This window comes from Malaclemys terrapin, chromosome 2 (assembly GCF_027887155.1).
Source record: "Malaclemys terrapin pileata isolate rMalTer1 chromosome 2, rMalTer1.hap1, whole genome shotgun sequence".
NCBI lineage: Eukaryota > Metazoa > Chordata > Testudines > Emydidae > Malaclemys > Malaclemys terrapin.
Window position 1 is genome coordinate 80,737,081 of NC_071506.1, and position 16,187 is coordinate 80,753,267.

Consider the following 16,187-nt stretch of genomic DNA (forward strand, 5'->3'; position numbering starts at 1 on the left):
ATTTTTGTCAAGCAGTGAGTCCATTTTCAAGTTAGAATACAAACGGAAATTGCTAAGGGGAAGTCTGCACTTATATCAATAACCAGATGAGGTTCAAAGCCTTCCTTCTCCCTCCCTCCCTTCAGTGTATACGTGCCTGTGTAATTATTTTAACATAAATAAATAAAGCAGCTATTTGTGTCTATATATTTACACATATATGCACTCATCTCTAAAATGTTGGAGGGGAAATATCTCAATGAGATCTGAAGAAACAAGCCATTTCTGGTTTCAACCATTTCTTAGCACTCTGAGTGAAAAAATTTATCGTCATGAAAAATGCTGGGGTTCTGTAATGTCACCCTGATGAAGCACATGCATGTCGGCAAACAAACTTCCTCCTTTCCTTTGATGCTCTGCCGTTTGCCTTTCTATCAAGTGTGCGTACTTAATCAGTATTAAAGCTACAGCTTGCTTTGTTTACAGTCTTCTGCTCGGTGGACTTGGAGAAGCCCTGCTTGTTTACACAGAAAGGATGGGCACATAACTGAAAACAATGAGGATTCCAAGCCCTCACCCCCAACTGGAAAAAACCAGCTGAAGCTCAGAAAACTCAGAATGAAAAAAAATAAAGCAGCAGCAGTGAGAATGAAAAAATGTGATCAAACACCAGGTCCCGTCATTCTTCTTTTGTCTTTCTTCAGAGGGAACAACATGCTATTAATAGCACTGGTGAAGGAGAAGCATAGTTGGTCTGATGATTACAAGTGTTTGCCTCAAAGTACAGGACGAGAGCTATTTCTGATAGACGCTGTAAAGGAAAAACTGTATTGTGTCTCTAGACAGCTCAGTGTGAGAACCTTTTTCAGCAGCACCTTCTCACGCAAGGAACTGAACTCCCTCGGCTACTCTGCAGAAACAGGAAAAGTTGTGTTCTCCACTGGATGCTCAAGAGCTGAGAGCAGGTTACACCGAACAATGTGAAAATCCAGGCACTGCTGTGAATCAAATAGTAGTGGGCATGGATTTTGGTTTAAGTTGTCCTGTAAAAGGCAAGTTCCCACATGCAGGTCTCCAGTCACGTAGTCTGCATTGACACAGTGTGTGAGAACATGGGGCGTCTGGAGATAATTCCTTTTTGGAATTGTGGCAGATTGACAGATAAAACTTTGCTGAATGGGAAATCAACAAATAAATCTTACTATCTATTGTACTGACTCAATTTGTGGTGTGTGTATTTTTTTTTCTTCTCCTTATCCAAGGTTTCTCTTGACCATTGTACATTTTTTTTTAGGGAGGACTTTGTTTTGTTTTGGTACTGTTTGCTAGCAGTGGGTTGTCTCTAAGTTATCTTAAGAGGAAGCAGAGATTATAAACCTTGAATCAATGTCATGAGAAGCTGAAAGAAATTAATTCCAAAAAGCCTTGAAATAATTCCATTCCCCAGTCACTGCTTGAAATTTTCATGTTTGCAAATGTAGGATGAGATTTTTAAGGGTCTCTAAAGACTAAATCCACAAAGGGATGGAGGCACCTAAAGTGGCAGTTCTGTGCCTTAAATCCAACATTTAGGCACGCCTGTGATCCTCCAAACCCTTGCTTAGTTGCCACCTAAATTCCCTAGGTGCCCAAGTTTATGCTGCCAAAGTCTCCTAGGTGCTTAAGTTTCTGCTGGAGGGCATGCACAAAACTGCCTAAGTCATGACAGTGCAGAGCGCACCCTAACTCACACCTAAGTGTCAGCAGGATTCTCAACTACGCATTCCTCTGCCTATCTTGTCTGCAGGGCCCGATCTAGTAGGAGTGCTCAGAGCATGCCTACTGGAGGGGGCCTCACACACAAGGCAGCCAAGGGTGACCAGATTGGGAATTTTCCAGGCTGGGAATGTGCGTCTCAAAATACACCCCCTAATGAGGACACTCACTCACCTGCCTTTGAATCCTTGTTCTGCCTGATTTGGCGCAGGGACTTGAACTTGGATCTCCCATCTGAGTGCCCTAACCACCAGACTATTGGATATTCTGGGGGAGGGTGCTCGCCTGTCAAAGCTATTCCATTTTGTAATAAATAAATATTCATTGGGCCACAGGGAGAAAGAGAGAGAGGTTGACTGATAATTAGGATACTCTCCTGGCACGTGGGAGACCCAAGTTTGCTTATTTAATTATTTATACAAATTGGAACAGCTTCAACAGAAGAAACTGAGAGGGGCCCACCCTGAGCTCACCTGGTGAATTATAGACCTCTCAGCCTGCCACTGATCCCAGGCAAAATAATGGAGTGGTTGATATGGGACTTCAATTAAAAGAGCATAATATAATGCCATGCAACGGGGGTTTACAGAAAATAAATCTTGTCAAACTAACTTGATATCTTTTTTTTTTTGATGAAGTTATAAGTGTGGCTGATAGAGGCAATGATGTTGTCTTAATACACTTAGACTTCCCGAAGGTGTTTGACTTGCTACTGCATGACATTTCGATTAAAGCAACTAGAACGATACAAAATCAACATGAAATGGGTTACGAACTGGCCTGTGCTTTTCAGGAGGTCTGACTGGATGATCCCATTGGTCCCTTCTGACCTTGGAATCTATGGATCTAGAGGCAGTGCAGACTGCACAGCCCCAGAAGCAGCTCCGAGAGGCATTGAGCTCCTGGAGAATGCAGATTCTGCACCTTCTTTTCAGTACTCTGCTCCATGACTGGTCAGCTCTGCCGGTCAGTGTAAAGGGGACAATAGTGCTAGTGCCAAGCCTCCTCCCTGCTCCTTTTGCAATGGCTAATGGCTCCAGCTGGTTTGCAGGGAGTGCTCTCTGCATAACAGGAGAGCACAGGGGCTGCGGTTGTGGCTGGACCCTGTGCTACAGGTAAAAGCTCCTTATGCACATCTCCTCTTACACAACTTTCAAGGGCCAGCCACAATCTCGACCTTACCCCTAATAACTCTGATTATTAAAGGGATGACTGTATAGTGCCCTGTCTGAAAGGAGTTGTTCATCTCAGTCCAGTTCTTAATTGACAGGGGTCCACCAAAAAACACCCAACACAACGGTACCTTTGTTGGCTGTCTCAGTAGAGAAGCTAAGCATTGAGTCAGCCTGCAGACTAATCTAGTCCTAGAGGTTGTCTGGGAGGCCCATGGGCTGGGCAGAGTAGGGGAAGCTTGCTTTACCACTGCCTGTGCAACCTGGTTTCTGACAGACTTCAGCCTCTAGGGCTGCTGAACTGGAGTCTTCATCAGTGGGAAACTCACCCATTTTTGTTCTTTACTTTGTATTTAACAAGCTAAGCTGGTTCCTTTCACTTTGGTTTAATCACTTTCATTTCCATGTGCTGGCATCATGCTGTTGTGTTTGTGTTTCCAACATCACATGGGAATGGTAACCCAAAAATCCTCAATTGCAGTTTTAAAAAAACAAAACAGTACTTCATATTAACATTTGGCTCTGCTGTGTAAAGGGGCTCTACAAAGGGCACTCAACAGATCTGCTATCTTTGGGTGAAACTGGCCCCTGTGCAGCAGGCCAGCACAAGGCCTTATATGTCCTTAAGTTAAAATAGGCTTAAGTGGAACTCCAGAGCTGCACTGGGCTGCATGTCAACCTTTGTTTTCTTCAGAATCATATTGGCTCACTTTAGTGACTAATTAAAATTGCTCTGCAGGATCAATAGGGAGACCTGGATTAAGTCTCTTCTCCTGCAGCAACAGAATTGTTTGCTGAGTTCCAATCACTTACACCTGTGTCAGCCGGCTGAAGGGGGGAGTGTGTGTGTGGGGGGGATGTTGCACAGGTGTCACTGACTGATGAGCGAATTTGGCCTGTTCTATCCAGTCTGCTGCAGAGGAGAGACCCCAGGGTTAAATGTGCAGTAAAAACAAGTTGCTTTTTACTTCCTAAATGTGGTAAATTTCAGTCAGGGATCAATTAGAGTCAATAGACATGAAAGCCTACGATGGCATTTTACAGAGAAACTTCAAAGTAGACCCACAATAGGCCTAATTGCAGCAGGACATCCCTTCTGTTGGTCTTTCAGCATGGGAGGGACAACTGTGTGTTTTCCTTCCCCACTTCCAGATGGTGAAAGAGAGAGCAAAATGGAAACCATTCCTAGCCCCAAAAGCATGGCTGTGTGTAGCTATTGTAGCAGCTTCAATACTGACTGCCTCCTTTTCCGGGGAACTTCTAGCAGCAGATGAGGGAAAATCAGAGCACCTGCTGCAAAGCAGACTGCACTGGAGGGAGCAAAAGGGAATAGTCTAGCTTCCTGTCTGCTGGTTGTATGTACAGGCAGAGTATCTTCCTCACCTGAGAGGAGACAGAAAGGACACCCACTGCTGCCTTCATGGGAGTGGGTAAGTGCTGCTGGGGAAGGGGAAAAGATAACCCCAATCAGGGAGTCTGGGCCTAAGTGTCACATGGAACAAAGAGCATGGGGAAGGGGCAGCACATTGGTGGGGTGGAGAGGGACATAGTATTATACACATTCTCTGGTGCGTGCATGCATGCACACACTTATAATGTATGTATAGAATGTGGTGTTAGAGGGGGGTTTCAGGAGGAGAACTGAGCTCATCTGTGTAGCCAGCTTCTTGTTCTCTATGACCAGCTTTTGAGTAAAAATTACTCCATCCAGAGCCCTCCCCCCCCATTATTTCAGGCCTAAGCCATGTGACAATGGTCCTTTCAGCTGCTAATATAAGCTCAAGCATTGATGAGCATCACTAGAATCCACAGGGAAAGCATCAGGATCAGAGCTGGTAGAAGCTTTCCAAATTTCCACCTACCCTGCTTCCCCCCCGAAAAGAAGAAAAAGTTCATTTTGTTTCCAGACAGCTCTATAGTTAGTAGAAATTTCTGAATTTTGACACCAAAACTTTGATTGGGGCAGGAGAAAGGGAGTGAATTTTTCCATGAAAAAATGTTCTCATTTTTCAAGAACCTCTAATCTGGATAGAGGGGGATTGTCCCACTCAGCAGTCATAGAACTAATATTGAGTCTTTCCTTATTTCTTCCACCCCATGGATTTAATTTCGTTAGTATAAATTCTCAGACAAAAAACTATGTTAAGATAGAGTGTAAGTTTTGAGAGTATGTATCAGTAATTTAAGGATAAAAAACACTACAGGGATGTTTAAAAAGCAACACTAGAGGGATGTTGTAATTATCCCTCCAACAAAGCCTATTAAACCCTGGAAATTCAGAGTTAGAGTTACACTTAAAAGAAATCCAAACATGATAAGGTAAGAAATGCACAGTTAAAACACCTGAACAACCCTAATTCTGCCCTGTTGTGACATCATACAATAACCACCCCAATCTGAGTAACGGGGCACTTGCTCCCTGAAAAAGCACTGTGGCATTGATCTTTGTCCAAATGCATCATGATGCCTTTGTCATTAAGACTGTGGGAGAACCTCTGGTTTCTCATAATTAGCTAGTTAATGTGCTTAGGCTCTAAAGCGCATCTGTCTTGTCCTTGGCAAGGAAGGACATGGGGCTGCAGGGGGAATGTGGGGGTACAAGAGGGCTCTTCAAGGGAGAACAGATCATTAGTAATTTTTTCAGAACACTGTCATTACACAAGGCAACTTGCAAAGTTTCACGTCTCAGGTGAACTTCAAAGGTGGTTGCTTAAAGAATAAGGCTGGTTTAAAACTGATGAGCTTGATTCACTCCTGCAGTGCCGGTGGTGCAATTTGTTCTCTATTTTCCACCTGGGGGGCAGCTGTGCTGGGGAGGGCATCACCACATCAGGAAAGCAAATTGTGGTGCCACCACTGCCTTGTGCTGTGGGTTTCATAAAGGAAGGATGAGCTAGCCTGGGATCAGGACACTCAGGTTTAATTTCCTGCTCTGCTATTGACTTTCTGTGTGAGGTTGGGCAAGATATAACAACATTACTATGATACAGCCAGCAGGGGCACTCCTGGTAAACAATTTTCTGTACCTGTTTTTGTTGTTGTCATGAAAATTTGTAGCAGGAGGCTTTATGGATGCTAATGTGCTTGCTAAATTAATATCTCTACTGTTGAAGCACTTCTGTTTTCTTTTAATCTGTCATTGCTGCCCATGGCCCAGTGATCTTTGCACCTTGTTACCGGTGATGGGAAAGAAGTGAGAGTGTGTTAGTCTCCACAAACATGAGTTTATAGCAGACTTGGAAATCTCCTGCATGGCAAATGACCTGAACAAAAATGGTGGTAAAGTATTTTGCAAAAGCAAGGAGCCTATTAACATATTTACTGAAAGGCAGAGAGTCATATTATGGAACTTCACCTAGGACACAACATGATGCATGAATATAATTATTTCCCCTCTTCCCCAAAACCATCAATAATCCCCTTCATTTGCCTCAAACAAATAAAAAGGGACCTTGACAATAAGCCAGTGTGTATATATACATTTGAAAGAAGCGTTTAAAGGGATCTGAACCAGGAGTCCCTCAATGCCAACTGGCATAGGGCACAACATATCATAACTCACATCAGGCCTGATGCACTCATTGCAACAACACACTGTTGTCATAATCTGTATCTAAAAGGGATCAAGTAAAGTATCACATGCAAACCGGTAACAAGCTGGTCATTAATATTATTGTGTTATGTGTGGGAGGAGTATAAAGAATTATAAGTGTGTGCTGGAAATATATTCTTAAAGGGTGTTTTGCAAGCAGTGCGTAAGGTCAGCCTGTGTTACACTAAAGAATGTTGTCTTGCCTATTTTCCTGGGTCGTCAATGTAAGTCGAGCCAGGAAATCATAGACTTTAAGGTCAGAAGGGACCATTATGATCATCTAGTCTGACCTCCTGCACAATGCAGGCCACAGAATCTCACCCACCCACTCCTGTATCAAACCTGTGTCTGAACCACTGAAGTCCTCAAATCATGGTTTAAAGACTTCAAGGTACAGAGAATCTTCCAGCAAGTGTCCCATGCCCCACGTTGCAGAGGAAGGCGAAAAACCCCCAGGGCCTCTGCCAATCTGCCCTGGAGGAAAATTCCTTCCCAACCCCAGTATGGCGATCAGCTAAACCCTGAGCATGTGGGCAAGACTCACCAGCCAGCACCCAGGAAAGAATTTTCTGTAGTAACTCAAATCCCACCCCATCTAACATCCCATCACAAGCCATTGGGCATATTTACTGCTAGTAGTCAAAGACGAATTAATTGCCAAAATTAGGCTATCCCATTATACCATCCCCTCCATAAACTTATCAAGCTTAGTCTTGAAGCCAGATATATCTTTTGCCCCCACTGCTCCCCTTGGAAGGCTGTTCCAGAACTTCACTCCTCTGATGGTTAGAAACCTTCGTCTAATTTCAAGTCTAAACTTCCTGATAGCCAGTTTATATCCATTTGTTTTTGTGTCCACATTGGTACTGAGCTTAAATAATTCCTCTCCCTCCCTGGTATTTATTCCTCCGATATATTTATAGAGGGCATTCATATCTCTCCTCAGCCTTCTTTTGGTTAGGCTAAACAAGCCAAGCTCTTTGAGTCTCCTTTCATATGACAGGTTTTCCATTCCTCGGATCATCGTAGTAGCCCTTCTCTGAATGTTCAGAGGACATTGAAATGTATATCTACATCTGAGGTAAACAAAGCCATCAAGCTAAATGAGCCTGGCTTGGGGGCTAGACCACTTAATGCTCATGACAGTGGTTGGAGCCTGCACGCGCGCACGCACACACACACCCTTACCCTCCCTGGCTCTTGAAACAGAGACAATAGACTTTGGGATATATAAGCAGAAAGAGAGAGCCACTTTGGAATCCATCACTTAGGGGACAAAGAGTGAGCAGAGCCCTGTGAGCTCATGAAAAGAGGACCCTCTTGGCCTGAAAACCAAGAGTAGCTGGAACTGACACTAGCTGATAAACCTGCTTAAATGAAGATTGTAATGCTGAAGCTAAGTTTTAGTCGCTAGAAAGCGAGTTCTGATTTGTTTTCCTTGCACCCACATCTGTCTCTATTATTCTTGCTTATTATCACTTAAATATCTGTTCTTTGTTAGCAAACGTGTTTTATTACAAAACCATCTCAGGGCTGTGTATTAAACTGAAGGGTGGACTCCTCAGCTAAACTAGCAGGCTGGCGTGTGCTCTGTCTCTGGAGGCAGCATGCTTATCAGTGAGAGGTCACTGCAAGGGAGCCGTGGGACTGGAAGGGCTGTTGGTGTCAGTCTAAGGAGTAACCATGCTGGTGGCAGCCAGGGTGAGGCCACTGTTCTGTGAGCACGGTGCTGGTGTCAGGGCTCGGCCAAAGCTGCACAGCACAGAAGCAGCCAGGGTTACAAGGCAAGTGGTGAGCCAACCCTTTGCTGGACTGGGTGAATCCTCAAAGTGTCACAAGGGGTGTTGGAGTGGTATTGCGGAACAATCAGTGACTCGGAGCTGTGCTGAATACTCATAGGAAGAACAGTCCTTTCTACTTTGTTGTTGTGTTTTGTCTGTAAACTGAAGGAGGGGGTTGGTGGAAGAAAATGTTATACAAATCATGTTTAGCCCATGGCAGAAGCTAAAGGAGCAGCTTTCAAGCAGATCATCTGTAAACCAGGCAACAGATCAATGTGAAATGTTAATCCCATTTCAGACGATCAGCACATGGGCAAGCTCATTTTGTTTAGAAAGGGGTGGGGGGTGATGGTGAAGAGAGAAGTTAAGACTGGAACCGTTTTGTATCACAAGATAGAAAGATATTTTGCTTCTGAAACTGATGCATGATCACGGTCTGTTTGATTAGAGCATACCTCAAGTACATGACTCTTACAGTCCCTTTCAAGATGGGACTATACCAGGCACTGGTCACAGTCCACTAAGGTGAAAGTTGTGGAACTGCTTCCATACTAACCCCTGGATTTTAGTAATGTATAACTTCACTTCTGGGGCTGAAATTGTCTAGGCTTGGTTTCCGCAAGAAGGTAAAATTTTACGATTGGTAAGTCTTTTTGAAAATCACATTGCGCAAGCTTAGTATATTTTGCTCATGCTTTGTTGCTAAACTCATGTAATGTGCAGTTAAATTTGATCATGTTACATCTGTTATGTTTGGCTAAAATGGCAACACACTGTGACCAAAAGCACTCCTGTATTCACACCCTACACCAATGGAGGACAACCTGCGGCCCACGGGCCACATGTGGCCCATCAGGGTAATCTGATTGCAGGCCGCGAGACATTTTGCTGATGTTGACTGTCCGCAGGCACGGCCCCCCGCAGCTCCCAGTAGCCACGGTTTGCTGTTTCTGGCCAATGGGAGCTGCGGGAAGTGGCAGGATGCAGGGACGCGGTGGCTGCAACTTCCCACAGCTACCATTGCCCGGGAACAGCGAACCGCAGCCACTGGGCGCTGTAGGGGGCTGTGCCTGCAGACAGTCAATGTCAGCAAAATGTCTTGCGGCCCACAATCAGATTACCCTAATGGGCCGCATGTAGGCCGCAGGTTTCCCACCACTGCCCTACACACTACTGTAATAATCTTTGTGCAAAATATGCCTTGTGAGGTATCATTTGAAAACTAATAACTTGTTGGTCAATAATATCATGTTGCTACATACATTTCACCATGATATGTAAAGTTATGAAATCCCCCTGTATAATGTTCTTAGCACATGTTCAAAACCATGCAGCCCTGCCCAGGCACAAGTATCCTGAACAAAGAAATGTGTATTTACCTCACTTTACATGTAATTAGTGAATGAGGTCTTTGAGACAGCAGGGAGAGGAGTCGTGCACAATTATTTCATCCCTTGAATTACTCCAAAGTGGCCTAGACCTCTTTCCAAACACTTCAGGGAAATGCAAAGCTTGATAAGAGTATCAATCTTCTCTGTCAACATGCCTCATCTCTGGGAGCCAAGAATGTTCTGAGTTCTCTTCTTACCTTTCTACTGACTGCTTCTTATAATTCAATGTACTTCATGACTCTTACTCATTGGAACCTAACACTACTCCCATAAGAGAGAAGCAAACTTATTCCCATTATACAGATGAGGTAACTGAGGTCCTGGGTGGCTGATGCAAGTGTTTTCAAAAGCTTGCATGGGCAGGAGTAGCTTGTTGCATGTTCCAAGTTGGTCTCAATACATGACTCCAGAGGTGGAGTTAGGGCTCTTTTGGTGCTGTGCAGACAGAAACTTCTAAGGGTGTGTTAATAAAACGTTAAGCTTCATGTCAGAGCTGCATATTTAAATGTAGCTCTTTGCTCTGCTTAGCTGTTTAATGTTTGTTTAGAGAAGGCTTGACTAGTATGTGTAGTTTGGAATTGCATCTAGTAACTTTTACCCCAAGTCAGCAAAAGGAGAAGATTGTAACCAATAAAACTGCCCTAATATAGCTGCTAGAAGACCGATAGAGGTTAGTTATACCAGTTGCTTGGTTAAGGTGACGTTACATATTTGAGAGGTGGGTTCAAGGCCATCTCTATTTACAGCATAAGAGAGAAGAGAAAAAGGGGACAATTTATATGTTACAACATACTCAAAAGGAAAGAGAGAGGAGCACTGTTTTTATAGTTTCTATAGTATATGGATGGAAAAGGAATTAACATCACTAATACCAGGCAGATTAGCTATGGGCTTAAAGCTTTCTATGAAGAATATTGTAGTTGAAGCAGAACCGAGCTGCTAATTTGGAATGTCTTAATGGTTTATAGATGCCCATTGTAAAGCTTGAGGATAATCTTTTGCTCTAAGCTGTGACTGCATTTGGGGGGGAAGCTGTACTATGAATGTCAGTTGGTGAGAATCCTGGACCTCATGAAACACACACGCTACTTGTGCTTTCATTTTAAAGGAGAGAGGTGCTAAAGCATATTTGAATAACAGGTCTCTCCAGCCCTGGAGCTGGTGAAAACCTGCAGGAATTCTGTTGCTTTTCTCTCATGTGGCTTACTTATCAATGGGTCAGTCAGTTTGGATTCAAGTTCAAACAAGCCATGGAGAATTCCTCACAAGGAGTCCTGTCTTTGTTCCAGTAGTCCCTATAGACACGAGTGCACGCCTTTGCCTCCTAAATGTAGGATGCTCTATGCAGCTGCACCAAAGCCACAGGAACTTATCAAATTAATTCAGCTCAGAGCAGTAAGTAGAGGAACTGACAATATTTCCAAAGAATTAACCCCTCCTCTCAGTAAGGATATCACCCTACACGGAGGTTTGGGTGGCTGTTAAAGATTCTCAGCAACTCGCAGGAGGTATTCAGCACTTCCTGTGATCAGACCTCAACTGAAGGAACTCAGTGTATGGTTTAAGGCATTTACTTGCTTGCTGTTGTAGAATCTAATGCCGGAAGTGCCAGCTTCATTTCACTGTCACTAGAGAGCAGGCAAAAGAAGGAAAATTACATTTGAATATGCAAGTGTTGCCTTGGCCTGTTTGCCACTTGTTGATCAATCTGGTCTATAGCAGCTTTACAGAAACATGCATGAGCCAAAGCAATTAACAGGAAAATGTAAGGATGGCTGGAAATGTGAGAGCCACAATAAAAACTAAAGCATGGAAAAACCAGCATCAACATTCTTCTCTCTGCCATCTCTCTTCAGGCTGGCAGACAGCCTGAGCTGCAAGTCATTCCCACAAAGACCCATTTGAAAATGGAGTTGAACTTTTTTTTTTTTTTAATCCTTCAGGGCTGAGCCTATTGTGACCTCTTCATTTAAAGTCTCCGATTAGTTGTATCCAAAGAGTTAGAATGTAGGAGAGACATGGAAGTGAAAAACCTCAGCCAGGCAGTTTTTGTTTCTTGTCAGTACAGAGCTTCTTCGGCATGGCTGCTCCTTGGTGATGATGAATAAGAACGGACTGCTCAGGGATTAACACAGATGGTTGTAGCCTCAAGACTTGACAAGCTGTAACCAAAAGAGAAAATTCTCTACCTTCAAAGGGAGGGCAAGGAACCTTATACAACAGGATTCTGTACAGTTCAATTACATTTAAAGTGGAATGTTACAATTGTGGAGTGAAGAGCTGAATGGGTTCTTTTCTGAAAGGGCATGTTTAAAATGCTGGTAGCTGTAAGCTAGCTATAAAAGTGCCTCAGCTGCAGCTGATCACAGGCTAACTCCATTTGCTGTCCCCCCGCCTCTTTGTCTGACAAAGAACCTTCCAGATCCAACAGTCCCTGAGAGGAAGGAGGTGTGGTTCAGTGGATAGGACACTGGACCAGGAGTCATAGTACTGCTAACATCAAACTTCCAAAAAATCATGAGTCATGCCCCAAAAAATCAGGAGATAAAAAGAACCCCTAATTTTTTTTTCCATTTTTAATTTTCCTTCTGGTTTCTGTGCCTTTAGGGTGCACTTGGTCGCACTTTCAAGCTTTTTCTCTACAGCCACCAGGACTAGACCCATGCTTTTAAAAAAAAAAAAAAAAAAAAAAAAAAAAAGCTGCGATTCGCTCACGTAATAACTTGTCTACAGAAGATTGGGCTTTAAGTGATGTCAAATATCTCAAGCCTTATGATAAATCACAAGAGTGGGCAAAATTGGAGAAGACCTTGTTACAATCGCCCAGCACATCAGTGCAATTGAGTGCATGTCACTTAACCTCTCTGTGACACCATTTACCAATTCATAAAATGAGCGTAAACTCTGCAATGGTGGTACTTACAGAATCCTAGAAATGTAGTGCTGGAAGAGACCTCATGAGGTCATGTAATTCATTCCTGTGTGTTGAGGAAGGATTAAGTACATCTAGACCATCCCTGACAGGAGTTTGTCCAACTTGTGCTTTAAAAACCTCCAATGATGGTGATTCTACAACACAGGGATTCCTACAACATGTAGGGATCTACAGGATTAGAACTTCAGTTTGTGGAGCCTGGGGCAGCTGACATTCCCACATCACCACTGGGAGCCCATGCAGAAATATATCCAAGGAGCACTGTGGAGATTATACACCATGAGATGTACTGCCCAAAGGGTCCAAAGTAACAGCATCCTGTGGCCTTCTGATTGGCCCATGCTCGCTATTTAACCCTGGCGTGTGCCCCAGGAAGTTGTTTGGGCAGCCACACGGATTTCTGGCTTGCTGTGATTCCAGGCTTCACCTTGCTTGCTGATTTCCAGTCTTTGACCCCAGCCTGATTCTGAGCCTGACTCTTGCCTCCTGATTCCAGTCTGGTAACTACCTCTGATCTCTATTGTCTGACACCAGCCTGACTCCAATCCTGACTTCTGTATATTGATCCTGGCTCTAACCATTACTCTGTTCCTTGCTCACTGACTAGCGCCTCACGACCATCCTTGACTTGTGGACACCAGTCCAGCTGTGACTACTAAGTCAAACTGACTATGCCCCAGTCCCTTACAGAGAGGCACAATTCACCCCACCTTCTTTCCAGACTGACTCTGATAGGCTTTCCTGCAGAGCTCCCTAGCCTGCAAGCAGGACTGGACCCCTCACCCCCAGCCTTAAAGGGATAGCTTGCAATTCCAACACAGTCCAAAATACTTATTATTTTTGTTCTCTTCTGGACTCTCTCCAGTTTGTTCACATTTTTCTTAAAGTGCGGTGCCCAAAAAGGTACTCTAGCTAAGACCTCACTAGTGCCCAGTCGAGTGGAACAATTGCTTCCCATGTCTTATATACAATACTCTTGTTAATACAGCCTGGCATGTTTGTTTTTTTCACAGCAGCATCACACTGCTGACTCATTCAATTTGTGATCCACTATAACCCTCAGATCCCTTTCTGCAGTGCCAATTATTCCCCATTTTGTGTTTGTGCATTTAATTTTTCTTTCCTGAGTGTAGTACTTTACACTTGTCATCCATTAAATTTCATCTTACTGATTTCAGGTCAATTGTCTAATTTATCAAGATCATTTTGAATTCCAATCCTGTCCTCCAAAGTGCTAGTGTCAGCTGCAAATTTTATAAGCATACTCTCCACTCTGTTGTCCAAGTTATCGCCTTTGTAAAGTGCTTTGAAAGCAATTAACTCTCTCTCTTAAAGAGATGTTCATACTAATGCAAACATCATTACTCTGCCCAGCCTAGCTGAAATGGTAGTGAAAGAATGCTGTTTGACGAGAGGGAACTGCGTTGTGCCTCCGTATCACCCCCCCTTAACAGTAATTTCACCAGTGTGGGAATGAAACCTTTGAAAAGTTTTGCAAGTACTTGCACCTCTGCCTACGGAAAAGGGAGATGGCAGCTTTCTTCTAAAGAGCCATAGAGGTGAAAGCCTGTCTTTCAACGATTTTTTTTTCTTTGATGGAATAACTTCATGACAAATTCCTTGGTGAATTGGAGCTCGAGCTATCCTGATCTCGTGGGAAAAATCTGATAAACTTTAAATGTACATTTTTTTCCCTAGAGTTTGGTTTTTTAACCGTCCCAGAATAGAATAGAAAATGGTACCCCTGCTATAGAATTGAATGGGATTGGTTTTTTTAAAGGGGGGAGGAGAGGAACCTAAGCATTCCCTATCAAATTCTATAGGTAGATAGAGCAATTTGTGTGAACCGTGCTAACCTTCCACAGAACAACGTTGTTTTTGTCCCGTGCTAAATTCTATAGGGCTCTTCAACAACAGTACTTCTGATGGGGTTTACACTAGGTTTTTTCCCTTTAATAGCTTTATATTCTAATAACTATTGCTAACATTCATGTTGCCCCATGGCTGGTAGCAATGGTTGAAGCCCTAGTGTAGACAAGGTGTCAGCAGCTGGGTCTGTTAAAACCTGGATCAGTGCAGGTCTGCATCACGCTGTGGTTAAAATGCTGGCAGCCCCCTGTGATTTGTCTACAGTAGGACTTCCACTTGTTGATACCACCTATGGAGCTACACCAATGATAGTAAAGGCGGAAAGTTTTCAGAAGAAAAATCTAGTGTAGACAAGTCCTGTGGGCTTCTCCCCACAAGACAGGAGGCAGACGTTATGGGTTGATTACAGGAGTGAGTGGTTGAGGTTCTGTGGCCTGTGAGGTGCAGGAGGTCAGACTAGATAATCATGATGGTCCCTTCTGGCCTTTAAAGTCTGAGTCTAATCCGTGTCCTGGGATCTATTCACATTCCTGCTTCAAAACCCACAGTATGTTACTGGTCTCTAATAGATTTACAGATTTAAGGAGGCATGATAGCTACATAGTGGTCAGCTTAAGACCTCCATTAATACCATTCACATCTTGTTGTGAAGCTGGACAATTTAAAAAATAGTTTGAATAAATCCCGACGGCCATTGTAAGAACAAATTAATGGTTAAACAATGGCTTTAAACTAGGTTTGACGGGGACAGTGAGCAAAGCCCACAGGTAAGTGGAGAACATGGAGACCTGGGAGATGGGTCGGAAATAGGAGGGAGTGTGGGCTATAATGGCAGAGAGAAAGGAGGGTCAGGGCAAAACTGGGAGGCAAGATCAAATCAGGATCTTAGATGCCTATATACAAATGCGAGACGTATGGGTAATAAGCAGGAAGAACTGGAAGTGCTAATAAATAAGTACAACTATGACATTGTTAGCATCACCGAAACTTGGTGGGATAATACCCGATTGGAATGTTGGTGTGGATGGGTACAGCTTGCTCAGGAAGGATAGACAGGGGGAAAAGGGAGGAGGTGTTGCCTTGTATATTAAAAATGTACACACTTTGACTGAAGTGGAGATGGACATAGGAGACGGAAGTGTTGAGAGTCTCTGGGTTAGGCTAAAAGGGGTGAAAAGCAAGGGTGATGTCATGCTAAGGGTCTACTACAGGCCACCTAACCAGGTGGAAGAGGTGGATGAAGCTTTTTTTTAAACAACTAACAAAATCATCCAAAGCCCAAGATCTGGTGGTGATGGGGGACTTCAACTATCCAGATATATGTTGGGAAAATAACACAGAAGAGCACAGACTATTCAATAAGTTCTTGAACTGCATTGCAGACAATTTTTTTTATTTCAGAAGGTTGAAAAAGCTACTGGGGGGAAGCTGTTCTAGATTTGATTTTAACAAATAGGGAGGAACTCATTGAGAATTTGAAAATGGAAGGTAGCTTGGGTGAAAGTGATCATGAAATCATAGAGTTCACAATTCTAAGGAAGGGTAGAAGGGAGTACAGCAAAATAGAGACAATGGATTTCAGGAAGGTGGATTTTGGTAAGCTCAGAGAGCTGATAGGTAAGGTCCCATAGGAATCAAGACTGAGGGGAAAAACGACTGAGGAGAGTTGGCAGTTTTTCAAAGGGACACTATTAAGGGCTCAAAAGCAAGCTA

At 43.5% G+C, this 16,187-nt stretch overlaps 1 protein-coding gene across 12 annotated transcripts in view; it reads left to right on the forward strand.

The window, feature by feature from the left end:
* The window catches only part of TMEM241 (transmembrane protein 241), a 188,035-nt gene that overhangs the window by 75,251 nt on the left and 96,597 nt on the right, over window positions 1-16,187 (forward strand). For 2 of the 12 annotated variants that reach the window (XM_054017801.1, XM_054017810.1), the window contains one exon: window positions 466-1,196. The exons of the other annotated variants lie outside the window; for them this stretch is intronic. In XM_054017801.1, the coding sequence (XP_053873776.1) occupies window positions 466-526 (61 nt within the window). In that variant the 3' untranslated portion in view covers window positions 527-1,196. Of the gene's footprint in view, window positions 1-465; window positions 1,197-16,187 lie in introns of those variants that run through there. 12 annotated transcript variants of the gene reach the window in all.